This window comes from Calypte anna, chromosome 2 (assembly GCF_003957555.1).
Source record: "Calypte anna isolate BGI_N300 chromosome 2, bCalAnn1_v1.p, whole genome shotgun sequence".
Classification (NCBI taxonomy): Eukaryota; Metazoa; Chordata; class Aves; order Apodiformes; family Trochilidae; genus Calypte; species Calypte anna.
Genome location: NC_044245.1, coordinates 77558950 through 77575427, shown reverse-complemented (window position 1 = coordinate 77575427; position 16478 = coordinate 77558950). Strand labels below are relative to the sequence as shown.

Sequence of the window (16478 nt, the reverse complement as noted above, 5' to 3'; positions counted from 1 at the left end):
TTTCCATGTAACTGTACCAAAGGTATATTGAAACATCATAACCAGGTAGAAAAGATTTATTGGGACCATTGTCATAGAATAATGTAAATGTCACACAACTTAGAAGATGTGCATACAGATTCAAAAGATTCAGACAGAAATTGATGAAAGATTCCCAGAAAATTTCAGTTAACTGCATTTCAATCAACTGATGCCTTATGGAATTAAAGAATAAAAAGTAGGTAGCAGTAATGAAGCAAGGCAAGCATTATGCAAGTTTGGTAAAGCAGAAATAATTTTTTTAAGTATAGCATTAAAGGAATGTTAGCATTTAATTAAAAATAATCATTATGCTGAGAAATCATTCTGAGCCAAATTAAATTTCATGTTTTGTTGAGCTCAGTTTAAAAGGTTAAAGATATTTCAGAGTGCAATGCAGTTTAAAAAGAGAAGGTTACATTTTCTTCAAAAGAAGAGCCTGAGAAACAATTTTGGAGCAGACTGGCCAAACCAAAGTGAGAGAATTAATCTTAGATTAAAATCTCAGTGAAAAATCCATCTATTAAGCTTTCAAAATACTTTTCCCATCAGAAAGTGTGCACATTTGAAATTTTTCTGCATATCTAGATTCCGCAAGAATTTATAGTCCTTACATCACAGATGCAAATAAGAAAGCTAGGCTAAGCTACCATAAACATACATTCAGACCTTGCACCAAAGATGTTATTTCAAATCAAGCTTTACAGAATTGCTATCACAATCTGACATAATTTTACAGGCTGCACCAAAGAATGTTAGATATTGTTAATATTCACAGAATACAAAAGCTGCTGCAAAATGATTCATGAGTGCAATAATTTGCATCAATTGCTCCTTGCAAAACTTGAGCCTTTCCTACCACAAATCTTGAAATGCTAATGTGAAAATTCAAAAATCCATAAATTCTTTTATAATTCCACTACTAAGATAACGTATCTATTCTTACAACACTAAATAAGCAAGTTTCATGTCAGATTATGTTACAGACAACGCTTCAAAATATATAATTAAAACAGTGTAAGTTATACCACATTCAAACATATACCACATCTCAAATCAAATTATTCCAAGAAAAGGAGTTAAATTTATGCAGATATACCAGTTACTCTTTGACATTCTTGCAATTAGCTCATATATTGCAAATGAGTTCACCATTCTGGTGGATAAGAAGAAATCAGTACCAATATTAGTAGTAGTAATCAACAAATTCTTCAAGATATATGCCACACATATTCTACCAATGGGTGTACCAGACAACACAGGAATGGGAAGTCAGAGTTTGCATGATCTTTAAATGATGTTCTGTAAACCTTCTTTTTCCTTGCTGCTTGTCTAAATCTCATCCATTCTACTTGCAAAATAGTAATATAGACAATGAAATGGCAAGAAGGATATAAATACACATTCAACCCTTAAATAACACCAAGCAGTCATACTGCTCAAATCATTTGGTGAACTGTCACATGGGAAACAATTCTACCAGCTCCCTACCAAATGCTACAATAAGGTAGCAAGAATCCAGACACTTAAGAGGGAAATATCAAATTTCCCAAAGATGTATAATTAGATACCATAGGAAATAAAGGTTTTGCACAGGGCAGTAGGTACAAATGTATTCTGCAGGAAACTTAAAACCATGGGTTTCAAAAGCAAGAGGCCAGGTAAACTGAGAAGTAGAAAGTAAATTCTATAATCTGTATTTTCCCCACCTGTCAACTGATCAACTTGTCATTTGTCTGGAATGAATATACTCAGATGTCATAAACAAAACACTCTAATAAACTGGTCCAGAGAGCACTACATGTCCATCCATTAGACTTTAACATTTAGTAACATTTAGTAGCAAAGATACCATAGAATTGCACGATAACGTTAGTTTAGAAGTGATATCCAGAAATTAATTAGTTCAAACCTGTCCTGCTCAAAGCAAATCTAAACTGGTCAGTTGCTCAGGGCATGTCCAGTTGAGTCTTGAACTTCTCCAATAATGGAGATTCCGCAACATTCCTGGCTAGTATGCTCTTATTTTTGGCCCCTCTCAATCAAGATACAAATCTGTATCATTTCCTAATATCTCATGAAAACTTCCTGTATTCCAACTTGAGTACCTTACTTCTCAGGCTACTGCTTTGCACATCTGAGAAAAATTAAGCTTCATGGACTGATCAGGAATGAATTCAACTACTTGACATCCCGAAGATATTGAGGAGGAGCATCTTTTGGGGGAAGACTGAGGGAGAGATCGAGAGGAGGAGGGCAGGACAGACACCTCAATAGTTGTCATAATAATGAACTAGACTAATTCCTCTTCAGTGAAATTAAACTGGAACTATTACCAAAATCTTATTTAAATACCCAGCTATAAGATGCGTAATGTCTCATTTGATCTCAACATTTGACTTCAAACTGCTGGTGGCAACTGTATTGGGATTGTCAGCCTGAATGTGGACTTCCACAACTAATAAATATGCAGTTTGAAAATAAGTAGTCAGCCTGTTTCCAGTCAGCAAGGAAGTAACAAAGTTATATTGCCATGAGATTCACAGCATGTACAGAGAAGACTATCAGATTTTATTCCAGGTCCTTTTCCTTTTCACAGACGGTTCTCATGAGATTCTAACTCATTTAGGGAGGAAAAGTAAGGTGTCGTACATTTGTGACAACAAAGACAAACGAAAATTTGTATTTGAATGACTTATTTTTTTCTATGCCAGCTTTTAAACAATCAGAAATAGATTATATTAAGAACAGTAGCAATAGAGAGTGACAGAAAGTTACACTGCAATATAGGAATAGAGAGTAACAAATTAAAATGGAAGTCTTCTACAGGTAAATGAAAGAAATATAGCCAGGAAAAAGGTACAGTTAAGTATTTTACCTGTTTCTCTGTGAGAATAACTCTGCCCAACAGTTGATTTTCAAGACCTTTCATGGTCACAGTAAAGTCAATGATGGAGGTTCGAGCATTAATTTCAGGAGAGTAACCTGGATTTGGCAGCTTTGTAGTAATGTAAAGTCTGAAGCCACTCATAACATCTACTTCCTTGTCACAAACCTTCACCTTAAGAAAAGTATTGAAAAGATGTTTTGAGCTACCAAGTACACATTCTTTCAGATACTGCATGTAAGAAGAGAAGTTACATTTTTCTGTTCAAAGGTGTAAAATTCCAGCTTGAAATCATATGTCTGATGCAAAGAATTTCTTGAGAATATCAATGGAGCACTTTCCATTAACAATTCACAAATATTTCAATTTTTTCATTGTCATAAGCAAAGGGATGAGGAATGCATTAACTTTTTTAACCTTAAAATTAAACTTTATTTTTCTGTAAGCATTACTGAAATTTAAATATGAGTTTAATCTTTTGTATGTATATACTTTATAGGAGCTGTTTTGTTGAGGACAAGTGCTGGAGTGAGGGAACTCTTTACACTTGTTTGCTCATTTGTGCTATTTTTACCTTGTTGGATGAACCTGTTTTAATAAAGTTTCTTTCCAAAATATTATCAAGTGCTGGGTCAAGCTCTTCTCCAACATCTTCTATTAAAAGAGGTCTTCCCAATGAAAGGCTGTCTTCTAAGTGATTTCTAAAATACTTGTGATTCAAAGAAGTGATCTAAAAATGCAAACATATGTCCAGTTACAATGCTTTCTGTTTGGTTTATATTTATAGATTAATTTATTTAAATTGCTGTTGAAATCAATGATCCTATGGTTAGAATTAAGGCAAGGACTGAGGCCACAGGAAAAGTAACATTGTTGTGCCATATTCTCAGATCTCACTGAATGCAAACTTCTACTTTTCAGCTACAAAAGTAGAAGAAAAACAACACTGAGGACTTAAAGTTTTGATATTCTATCAGTGCAGCTAGACCATAAATTCACAGAAACTTTTTATCAACTTCAAGTTTATCATAAAATTAGTATCACCAAGACAAACTGCAATGAGGTCAATTACAAGATTAGGGCTTTGTTTTCCCTTGAAAACTAGGGGTTTATATTAAACAAACCATTAAAGACACTTGGCTTTAAAAAGTAGTCCTCAGTACAATTGTGATTAATTTCAACATGTGCACAGAACACATTCAGCTTAGCTTGCTTATAACTCCAGACTTAAAGTCTAAATAGTAATTTTTAAGTATAAATAGCTAAACAACCATTAAAATGTTCCACACTGAGATAACAATCAACATGAATGAAAGTAGTTTCCTAGTAATACTCTATCATCATCCTTCAAGCTCCTCTTTATCTTTTGCAGTGATATCTTTAAAAAGAGATGGTTTATTGGTGTAATTGTAATTGTAGCAAGCAAGGACTTCCTCATATTTTCCCCTGTCGGCACTGTACTGACACATCTTCCTTCACAAATGTTATTGAATACTGCCTTTCCTCTATATTAGCAGAATATTTAACACCTGACATCCATGCTAATACAATAGAAATTATAAATAATGTCTGATTAAATTATTACAAAATATGATGTTGTGCATCTTCATTTTTAAATATTTATATGAACATGTATTAATAACTTATTTGGTTTTTTCCTAATGCTTGTAATATTCTGCAAACATACTTCAGCCCTTGCCTGACATCACCCATCTAGTCTATTTTCTAATAGTTTATATTTCATTAAATTAAACAAATCAAGTCACTAGTACTAATAACCTTCAATTATACAATTTAGTATGTATCCATATCTCAAATCTACCAAAAGATATCTGAGACAGCCTTTATATCCAGAGAAAGAATTTATATAAAAGGCATTTTCTAGGTATTATTTGGATCACTGAATTGTAATGTTTTGTCAGGTAAGAATTTTTTGGGATTATGAAAGATTCAGCTTTCCTATTACCTGAATTTCATTTCTGCTTTCTTTATTTTTAATCCAAATTTTACCCTGTGCCTGTGGATCAATTAATAAAGGATAACGAGATGCTTTAGTGACAATTATTCCATTCTGTATTGAGAAGTCATCATTTGGTAATCCTTGTAGGTTCCATTCACTGATAGTTGGAGCATCAGTCAACATTTCTATGAGGTTTAAGTTGTTACTAAAGGGGATTTTCCGGCTTTTCATTTCTCTTTGCCAGTCATTTAATAGTAGACTGCGGAACTCTTGGTTAAAAGGACCAGAATAGGACAGAAAAGCTGTAGCCAAGAGTACATCACCTGAAAGAGAAAAAATAAAAAAATAAAACAAAATATTACAACTTATCTATGAATGAATGAGCTGTTTCCTTCTCTAGTTGATAGGTGGTAACTTTATCAAAGTTTGTTTGAAAATAAATGTCAGAGCCTGAATATCAGTCTTTCTTTCCTCCATATTTATTCTCAGTTACAAACATTTTGTTACTTTCTAACACATCACTCTCTTTAGACTACTATCTACAAACATCAGTCAAGGTAAAACAGCATCTGAAGTTTGTACTGCATGTCATACATGTCAAGTAAAAGCCCAGAGTACACAGTTACCATATTTTTTTTAACATTAACTTTCCTCTCATATTGTATTTTTTACCTAGCAGAACTTTAGTGAGAGAATAAATAACAGTTACACTCAATTTAGGAACAGGGAAGCTAAGCTACAAAGAACGAGTTTGAAATGTCTAATGTTTTCAGTTTCATTACCCAATACAACTCAAGTGACTAACTTCCAAGTTCAAAGGTGTGGATAAAAGCTCACCCACTAGCCTCTTGGTTTGTACAGCAAATTCTTTGCTCTGCTCTGTCCATCTCTCTTTTTCACCTGCTAAACCACTTATAAGACTTGAAGCAGTTTGCATTTTATGACGGCAACGCTCAGCATCTTTAAGCAAAGTCTAGAGGAAACCATACAACAAGAAATACAGTTTACAGTCCTGGGTCTGATAGGCCACTACATCTAATTAAAAAAGTAGTTAAGAGACAGATCAAAAATATATTCTCAAACATTTATGTCACCGTGAAGAGAAGGGGAAAGAGTGGGATGGAAAATATATGTCAAGAAGAATTATCAAAACCTGTGATAAATGTGATTTAATTTTTTAAAACTTCTGCTCTTAACTTTCATATTAGCATACATGTTGGATGACACATGAAATGCCTGGTACTTATTAACTTTGAGGAACTCTGCTCATAATTTCAAATACACTATGCTCAGAAAACATACACTAATGAAACTTGATGTAGCAGCAGGAGGCACTAAACAATCCGTATAAAATAGTTTTTGAGAAGGTAGAAGGCTGAGTGTGAAAGGATAGGTAGAGAAGCAGAGAAGTGGAATCCAAAGAGGCAGTATCCAAATAATCTCTCTCTCTCTCATGGTCTGTCCATCAACAACCTTTCCAAGGAATAGTAGTGAAACGGAGAAAATTCATTAAGTTTTCCTTAAGTAAGTACAGGTAGCAAGCCTCTGGAATAATCAAATAGTTTCTTTTCTGTGAAGAGCAATTCACCTGTTTTTCTCTCATCGCTTTTTCATACTCTGCCTGCACAATATCTAATTCTTCTTGTTTGGCACACAGTTCTTCTTGAGCTTTCTGCAGATCCAGCATAGCATTGGCTAGGCGATTCTCCTGGATTGCTAAATTAGCCTAAAAAGTGTAAAGATATATAATTTTATTCATACATACAACATCTCAAAGCATTTGCTATTTGATATATCGAAGAGTTTTACAGTATTACATTTCAAAATCAAATCACTCAGAAAAGATTTCATCATCCATTAAAAAGTATTATTTGAATTTTACAAGGTAACTTCTTATTGCAGGTAGCTGCAATTAAGCTGTTGGTCTAACACCAATTAGAAAAACAATACTTAGAAAACTTCTGGGAATATCATCCATTCTCCATCTGACACAAACATTACTCTGATCTGGCCTGCAATAAAGTCTGGTGCTATTGTAAGACTATTTGATTTCTCCAATAAATATCCTTTTCTAATGAAAGATCCTGTCTCTAACTACAAATCTCACTTCACTCTCAGTCATTCCTATTATAAATACAAGCTATTCTACATTAAGATCATGCTTGGCCATGTTCTTCTTGACTTCTGTTCTTAACTTTTAACAACTATTTGGACCTGTTTTTTTCTAAACACTAATGAACAGTTTCTGTACAGTCTTCTTATGAAATGAGATTCTGAACATTAAAAGAAAAAGAACATTAAAGGAAAGAAGCAATTACAATAGTGAATTAAACTAGATGGTAGCTGCTTTAGCCCCACTCAGAAGGGGGCCAGAGACATAAAACAGCACAACCTCTTTCATAATTTTGACAAATTAGAAGTGTTAGTATATTAAAAATATGTTTTACTGTAGTGTTACTCTTTTCAAGATAAATTCCTACAGAGGTATGCACTAGTTGAGATAAGGCAGCTTGTATCTCCAGCAGATTTAATCCTCTGCACAGAGGTGGTGAGAGGAAGGAGCAAAGAGTGTTTGAGTTTCTCCCACTGGCTAACAGACTTACCTTTAAAGGTAATACTTCTTTGTTGATGGAAAAAAATACAGCCATAGCTTTGGTCCATGAGCAGAGGCCAGCAACATTCCCACATACTCTCTTAGCTGTCTCAATATTGTAGTCCACCATTTCAAAATAAGGGCTCAAGAGTTCTACCACTTCTTCATTAATGGTGTCCTTTGGAAATTGCTTTTTAAAAAAAAAAGTGCAATGTGCGTCACGGATTTAATGTATGTAATGTATGCACGTACATACATTTCAGCATGCACAGAATGCTAACAACAGAATGCTGGGGCTGTTCAGCCTGGAGAAGAGGAGGCTCAGGGGAGACCTCATCACGCTCTACAACTCCCTGAAAGGAGGGTGTAGCCGGGGGGGGTTGGTCTCTTTTCCCAGGCAACTCTCAGCAAGACAAGAGGGCACGGTCTTAAGTTGTGCCGGGGGAGGTTTAGGTTGGATATTAGAAAGAATTTCTTTCTGAGAGGATGATCAGACATTGGAATGGGCTGCCCTGGGAAGTAGTGGATTCTCCATCCCTGGAGATATTTAAGAAGAGACTGGATGTGGCACTCAGTGCCATGGTCTAGTAACTGCAACAGTAGTGGATCAATGGTTGGACTTGATGATCTCTGAGGTCCCTTCCAGCCCAGCCAATTCTATGATTCTATGATTCTAAGGTCACAAATTATATGAACAGCTAAAAACTTTTCTCTCTCATGCAACTTTGAGAGCTTGCCAAAGTTATTCCACTCAATTCTATATTCCTACAAAATTTAAGTTTGCCTTCGTTTATATTCACAATCATACAAGATCCATTACTATTACATAGTTAATTATTGATACAACGTATCACTGACAATCTGCTTGAAATTCCATTTTCTTTAATATTGAGTAATTAACTTTACAATCTTCAAAAACGAAATCTTGGCTCTGGTTCATAAACATAAATTCTAGAAGACAGTCCTTTCGAAGGGCAAGCCAGATATCTTCTCCTTAAATTACCTCATCTAATTAGTGGAATGCATTTGAATTTTAAGACTTTATTTTGACCCCTTCTTTACTCCAAAAAAATGGAGATGGACAATATTCTATATGTTTGGGGTTTTTAAAAGGTTTGTTTACAAGGTATAATGAAAATCCATCACTGATTAAACTGAAAAACAGCTGTTCCATAAAGCACAAATAAGGCTGGTTTAAATATTGAACTCCTCAGCAAATTAAAAATTCTTATGAATAGATATACTATAAATATGACATAAATTGCATCCATGGCACTACCAACCATATAAAGTTGGTCAAGCCCGCCATCTGTGATTTCCCACTGGACTAGAGAGAGATTAACTCTCAAAATGCAGAAATCAGATATAAGAACATCCAATGGGGCAGGACAAGGTACAATTTATTCTGTGTAGATTAATCATAATTTAAATCATGAAAAGGAATTTATTTGACAGTTATTCCCTACGCAGGTTATGGAGCCAGACCCCCCAGATTTTAAAAATTTCTGATTTGTACATCCAAATAAGCATCTATTCTTTTGCAAGTCACTGCACAAGTGTTGAAAATTAATTAAAAGCTAGGTACTAGAAAAAAATGTTTTCCATCAGCTTTAATGAAACAGATAAGTAATGACTATTCAAACCAAATCCTTACAGCTTTGAATCATTTGTCGCTGTAATTTAAAGTAATTCAATTGCCTTACTTAGGAGAAACTATAATTGATTTATGACCCAACTTTGCCACAAGGATTCAAGTTTATTTCATTTTGATGCACTTATTTTTAATCTTTTAACTTTTCAGATATATTTCATGCCTGATTCCTCTTTTACATTTGTGCTCCTATAAACACCAGAGAGAATCCTGTCCCCTATTTTCTTAAATTAAAAAGAAAACAAAAAAGAAGCTTGCACAAGCACCTGTAGGTTCTGTAAGAAATTCCCTGCTGTCATCAGTTTCAAAGATTCTTGCCAGGATGGGATGGTACAGCATTTTTCCTGATCAATTTTCACATTGTTCACTTTTTTCTGGAAGAGCAGTAACACACAGTCCATGATACGCATAATGAGGTGAGGAGGTCGACCCAGTGTGCGAACAGTAGCAATATCTGCAGGTTTTATTGTCTGTGAATTTAAAACAAAGGATCCAGCAAGTACTGTTATTGATTATTTAGTAAGACACAAAGCAGAATTTCACCCACAATATTAATTCATTGAAGAAAAAAGAATTCATATTATTTTTAATTAAAATAGTTTCACCTCTGAAAAGCACAATGCTAGAAGGACCCTCAACTTTATTTTCACTACTACCTCCAACAGCTACCAGGAAACATCAGCTCAGCCACCACCACAGCATCACCTAAAACCTTGAAACTACCGTGCACACTTTTGACCAAAAGAAAAGAAAAGAAATGAAAAAAAGAAAATAAGCCCAACAACAACAGCAACAACAAATCTTTAAATTTAACCTATTTCTAGAAATGCAAACTTTGACCAGAAACTGAGTATGGAAAGAAAAATACTTTTTGTTGACATTTGACAGATGAAGGTAAATTATGGTAACCAGTGAGAAAGCCTGATACACTGATATTTGAACCTTCTGGTTCATCTTACTGGGGATTTTCCTGTTGCAGAAGCAGGCCCAGAAGAAAAAAGAAATAAATTATGAAAATGTTTGAAAACCTAAGCCCTATTAAGTAAGGTCAAGTAACCCTGCGGTGAAAATCTGATAACTCATAACTCCAGGGTATATCATGAGTCAAAGAGGGCTAAAAGAAATGTCTGCTGAAAATCCCTCCTTAGAGAAGCACTCATCTGAGCAGAAGTGCACACTGCACCACATAAAAAGCCAAAAAAGAACTGAAACATGGTCACTGCTGATGGGCAGGTCAGCTCCTAGGACAGACAAAACTTGGATCAGAAGCTCTGCTTATTTACAGGCAGTTTAATGAGTCTGAGTATGTGATAGTGACAAATAGCAAGCAACAGGTTCTTACTAGAGTTCTGACACATTATTTCTAGACTGGAATGTGCCTCACTGAGAATTCATAGAGAAAGTGAATTATTACCAATGTTTATCCTTCAAGAAAGGGATAATATATTTTTGCACATTCTCCTGATCACCTTCTTTTTGCCTGTCCTTTGTTTCCCTTTAATATTTTGCTGTCTGTTGGGTTTATTTTGCACCTGGTTCATTGTTCAGCAGACTTTTTCCACATACTTTTGCAGAAACTTCAACTGCTGTTTCTTAGTGACCTTTAGGAAACTCAGCCCTGCCTTTTTTGCTCTAATCCAAATTGTGGCAGAGGAGTTGCATTTAATTTCTATGGATTTATTTATTTACTTCTAGTTGGGCATTTAATATGAAAATTTTATTGCAGGACAAAGTGCAACAAAGCTTTAGTGACCTTTGACAATTCTTACTCAAACCTGAAAAAGTAATCTCAATATATATGTTTAAAAATACCTATAAGCTATTCTGTACCTGTCTCTTAGTGTAACATTGGGCAGTCCTAGCATATGTACAAAAATTAACTGAAATATTCAACCACAGATTATTTTTTCTAAATCTGGGAAATCAGTCAGATATTTTACTACACATTCATCTTTGCTGCAAGCAGAATTCCATTATACGAATCCTTAGAAAGAAATCTGCTAATCCATAATAATTGTGAGATTAATTTCTTGAAAAGTGCAGTATTATACATATTTTTACATGGAAGGCAGATCTTCACTCTTTGCACACAAGCTCTTTAATAAGAGTATCAACATTCATTTACCTGTATAGTATCAATCTTCAGCACATGATACATCAAACATAATTTTGAGTGAAAGTTTAAACGTTCCCTCTTCTGAAAAACTGTCTTTGGTTTTTGTACATAGGTGGAAATACAAAAACAAAACTGAACTTACAAGCCTAAAAAATATGCTTATTTATTTGAATGCAATTTCCGTAAATCAAGGAGTTATGTGATGCACTTGCCATCTTTTTTCAAAGTAAAAGAATGTTATACACAGTCCAAGTAATAACCTGTAAGGCTGCTTCTGCCTCTTCCAAAGCAGGTTTAGCTGCTTCCAACTTCTCTTCAGCAATGGCTTTGTCAACTGAGATACTGTCTACAATAATTTGAGCTTTGTCTTTCACTTTCTGAACTTCACCTTTCACCTTCTCAGCAGCCTGTGCTTTTACAGTAACTTCTTTCAGCACCTAAAATGTAAGAAAAGCCAGCATGTAACTTTATTTACTTTATTAATCTTTTTGAAAAAAAACAAAACAAAATAAAAAAAAAACCAACCAAAAATACACTTTGAAGGCTGTACATACCGTGTCAGCTTTTTCATTGGCAATTTGAAGTTCTTTCTCTTTTACCTCGAGCTCTCTGCTTAGTGCAGCCACTGACTCAGAGGCCTCTTTCAATTTTTCCAGTCCAGTATTCACTCTGGATATTAACAGCAGAACAAAAAGTATATAATTCCCTAAGTAATTTATATTCTTCTTCCCAAGTTATTCCATCATTAGAATGAATCATATCAACCAAAAGGAACGCTAGCAAAATATGTTTTACACCAAAAATAAAACCTGTACAGGAATTTTCACACATGCCTTTCTTCAGAATCAAGAAAGTAAACAAAAAAGAAATTCTATAAAGAGAGTCTGTGTCTTGACATTTTACACACTTCTAAGTCAGACACTATGGCTTTATCATTGAATAGAAATTCATACTTTGGTGCCATATACATCACTGTCCCTTCTGAGCTCCAACCTGGTACTCAAAGGACTCAGTTTTACAAACCAAAAGGCATTTTCTGATGGTAGAATAATGAGAAATCTCCTGAATCAGTGTTTCTTATTTGAAGAGGACACTGAAAATGCTGATAAGGTCAAAATATTAAAATCAAGACCAACTAAAAGAGACAAACAAAAAAATACCACTGAGATAGCACTTTCATCATTCAGTAGTAAAATACCCTTCAGCAGTGCTTTTTGTCAATCAAAATCTAAGTCTTCACTTGGGAGTTTTCAGACAAGCTTGACTGGGCTCTACCGAGGCTGCTACTGCAAAGGCCAAGCAGTACTGGGACAGCTAAATAAATACTGAACAGATAAAAAGTAACACCTGCCAAAGTAATCCAGGATATGTAGCTAAGACTAAGTGAAACCAACTGACATGCATGAACTAATCTGGCACATTTGAGCTGTCAGAAGGAAGAAAATAGGACCAGACCTCTCTATTTTATAAGTTTTCACCCATAATGTAACTAAAGATTTGTAGCTCAATTTGGCTTTTGAAGGCAAAGAACATCTCAAAGTGAAATAAACTAGCTTGAGACTTCCTTAAAGGCTTCCAGCTCTATCTTTTCAGCCTATCTTTCAAACCTGGAAAGTTTTTTCTTGAGGGTGATACCAATTGCTACATGAAATGCTAATTTAATATTCTATTTGAGTATTTCTGACATAAAGATAAACCTGGATATATACTTCATTAGTTTAATAAAGTATATGAAAAGGAGAACAAATATATCAAAACCATTTTACCAATCTATAAGTAAAAGACTCAGCAGCCTAAATTATGCCCTATGATCACAAAACTAAAAACACAGATTATTTCTTACAGGTTCCTATCAGTTGATATGAACATCAAGATATTTTGATAGCTGTTCATCAAGAAAATGGAATTTGCTCTCTGGTAAATTAAATGCCATTATGAATATATCATGAAATTATATTCAGATGTTTTCTTTTACTCATTAAAGTATGTGGGAACAATTTAAAATAACTTTTTTCCTATCACCTTGCTTTTCATACATCACTACCCTTTTTTACACTCCAAAAATTATCCTCAATTTATATGCCAAGAGCAACTCTATTTGACCAAGTTACACCTTTACACAATTTTAGAAAACTCGGAAAAAATTAATCCTTTTACTGTGAAAAGAGCCAAACCATGCATTGAAAAGAAGCATAACAAAACCTATATGTCTGGGAAAGAAAACAACAGACAGACAGTACTAAACTGAGCAGTTTACCTGTTTGCTAATGTCTGCACTTCAGAATGCTTTTCTTTGTATGTGGTTTTGTACCCCTGAATAAAGGACAAGTAGGATTTGGGAGTAACATGTGTAGAACGTCTGTATCTCTGAAAGTAATCAGAACATTTCTCTGCCACTCCATCCTGGAATGAGCCCATACACTGCACAATTTCCTTCTTCGTATCAGCAGTGCAGTCCATATCAAAAGAGGCCAGGAAATGTTCAGATACTTAGGAAAGAAGGAAAAACAGACACATGAGTAAATATTCAGGAAAAACTCCTAGCTTATAAATTAGGCAATATAAAGCCTACATACCAAGACAAAGGAATATTCCCTCTGATTTAAATCTTCATCTGCTATAAGCCATTATTATGCACACAACTTACTTGTGTATATTTGACTCTGCATGTGGCTGAAACTTATGTAGCATTTTTAACATTTCACCATCCAATATATGGTCTGTTAAAGGATGACATTGATTACACCAGAAAATAGTTGTAAAATAGAAAGCACCTCTAAATATAGTAGTCAAAGAATGCTATTCACAATCTAAGATTCACCTTCGCGATGTCTTCTACAAATTCAATTAAAAATGTCAATACTAATTACAACCATCTTACTGTACAGCTGTGACAGGGGAAATGCTCTCCTGTTGAGTTAACAAGCTTTCACTCAACTACTGGAACCCAAGCCTTCTTTATTCTCCACCATCAGATTATTAATATTATACTATAATTCTCAGTAAAGAGTTTAGCCAAGGATCTGGTATTTTTTTTACCTCCAAACGCTGCAACTTCTTTCTTCTCTATGAACCTGTCTAACTGCGAGTTATCAGGGATTGGGTAATCACAGCCTTACTCTGCATGCCTGATCACAGCCACAGTCACTAATAATCACCTTCTTTATTAATATTTTGCCCTCTTTACTAATGTCTTTAATCCATAATCAAAGGGAGTTTTTCTTCTAGCAGTGTTCAAAGCTTTCCTCTGCTAGAAATATTTCAAGGGTTAGAAATATTTCAACAATTTAATAAAACAAGCTTTAAAGAAGAAAAAATTTATATCAAATTTTAGAAGCAACTAAGTTTCTTCTACCTATGTGCTGGCAAAATTCAAAGCAATTAAAACATCTTCATTACCCATAATCACAGAATTAAATATCCAGAAAGACAAAGCATACACCTACCTGCCACTAGAGCATCCTTAGGCCAGTGGCTGAACCAATCTATAGTGCATCCAGAAATAAGAGCAGGGAACTTCAGAGCCCTATTTCGGAATTTTTCACCTACTGGTGAAAAGCAGAGAACCACATGAAGGTTCTGACGGACTCTGGTCATGAAATAATCATACAGAACCTCACTAGTTGGAGGCCTACGTGGATGTTCCTTTTTGAAGATGGGTATGAGGTCACTAATGATCTCATCAACTTCATCACGGGCAAATAAGTTTGACACCTTTGAGAAAAAGGGAGATTTTTTTCACTCTTTGTGAGATGATCCAAAATAGAGTATATAGCATAAGGTTCATTTAATACTTACCATTTCAGGAAGGAACATACATTTCAGACACTGAAGCTATTAAGACTCAATCCACTTCTTTATACCAGAACTTTTACTGAAGTGATGACATTAACACACTAAAATCCAACTTGTTTTAAAAGTAAAACCCACTCTGCCATATGAATGGCTTTGCTTTATTCACTTAATATTCTGCTAACTAGAAGAAATTACTCTGAAACACACTCCTGAAATAAATAAATATCAAATAAACAAACAAAAAACATCCTATCTATTCTGGACACATATTTACTATGAAAAAATTTATTCTATATTGATAATATATTTATTTTAAGAGACAATTTTGTTAAACTTGAATAACGTTCCCTGAGTCCCAGGGTTTTTTAAGCTATTCGCACCTCTCTGACAACCTGTCAACAAATTTAAAAGTGTCTGACTTAGGTAATTTCTTTGTATAGAACTATGATGTTCATTTTTAATTTTACAATCATTATGTGTCACTCTACGCTATTATAATGGATTGTTTCCATTTTTTATAATATTTAATGATAAAAAGCACTTGAATGCTATTTGTAAAAGTGTGCCCCTTGACAAATAAAAGAATAAAATTAATTCAGCTATTTTACTACAAAACTGCATAACTAAAGAAGCCTGAAAACAATCATAAGGAGGCATCTTACTTCTCCTGATGATAAAACATTGTTCAGGTATTCCAAGAAAGACTCATCTTTGATCTCATTGTCCGTAAAAAGAAAACAGATGCCTTTCCCTTCCAGTCCTGCTGTTCGGTACAAGACTTTCAGATCTTCGATCAAATTTGAAGTGTTGTACGATCTACCGAGACAGGATAGTGGTATTCATATTTAGTCTTTTTTAAAAGGGCTTCAGGTTAAAAGAAAGAAAAAAGCAAGCAAAGGCAAGTAAGAACCAATATCTTGTAACTGAAGGTAATAAAAGTCTCCAAGCCTAGGAATACTCATTTAGATTAGGAATCGTGGAATGGTTAGTGTTGGAAAGGACCTTAAAGATCATCTAGTTTCAACTCCCCTGACATAGCCAAGGACACCTCCCACTAGACCAGGCTGCTCAAAGCACTGTCCAACCTAGTCTTAAACACTTCCATGGAGGGGGCAAATAAAACTTCCCTGGGTGACCCTCTTTCAGTGTCTCACCACCCTCATACTGAGAATTTCTTCCTAATGTCTGACTTAAATCTATCCTTTTCTAGTTTGAAACTATTATCCCTTGTCCTATTGCTGCATGCCCTAGTAAGAAGAGCCTCTCCAGCTTTCCTGTAGGCCCCCTCCAGTTACCGAAAGGCCACTATGAGGTCTCCCCAGAGCTTTGACTTCTCCAGGCTAAACAAACCCAATTATCTCAACACAGGAGAGTTACTCCAGTCCTCTGATCACCTTTGTGGCTCTACTCTGGACTTGCTCCAACTGCTTCAAAACTGGAAAGATTTGCTCATTTCAA

At 34.7% G+C, this 16478-nt stretch overlaps 1 protein-coding gene across 1 annotated transcript in view; it reads right to left on the bottom strand.

Annotated features, from left to right (window-relative positions):
• DNAH5 (dynein axonemal heavy chain 5) overlaps positions 1-16478 on the bottom strand; it is a 107877-nt gene that overhangs the window by 18205 nt on the left and 73194 nt on the right. The window contains exons 54-65 of the mRNA XM_030445194.1: positions 15683-15836; positions 14672-14939; positions 13483-13714; positions 11780-11894; positions 11486-11662; positions 9376-9579; positions 7469-7648; positions 6454-6591; positions 5703-5838; positions 4872-5188; positions 3480-3635; positions 2897-3079 (exon numbers count right to left, since the gene is read on the bottom strand). Coding sequence (XP_030301054.1) covers positions 2897-3079; positions 3480-3635; positions 4872-5188; positions 5703-5838; positions 6454-6591; positions 7469-7648; positions 9376-9579; positions 11486-11662; positions 11780-11894; positions 13483-13714; positions 14672-14939; positions 15683-15836 — 2260 coding nt within the window. The remainder of the gene's footprint in view (positions 1-2896; positions 3080-3479; positions 3636-4871; positions 5189-5702; positions 5839-6453; positions 6592-7468; positions 7649-9375; positions 9580-11485; positions 11663-11779; positions 11895-13482; positions 13715-14671; positions 14940-15682; positions 15837-16478) is intronic.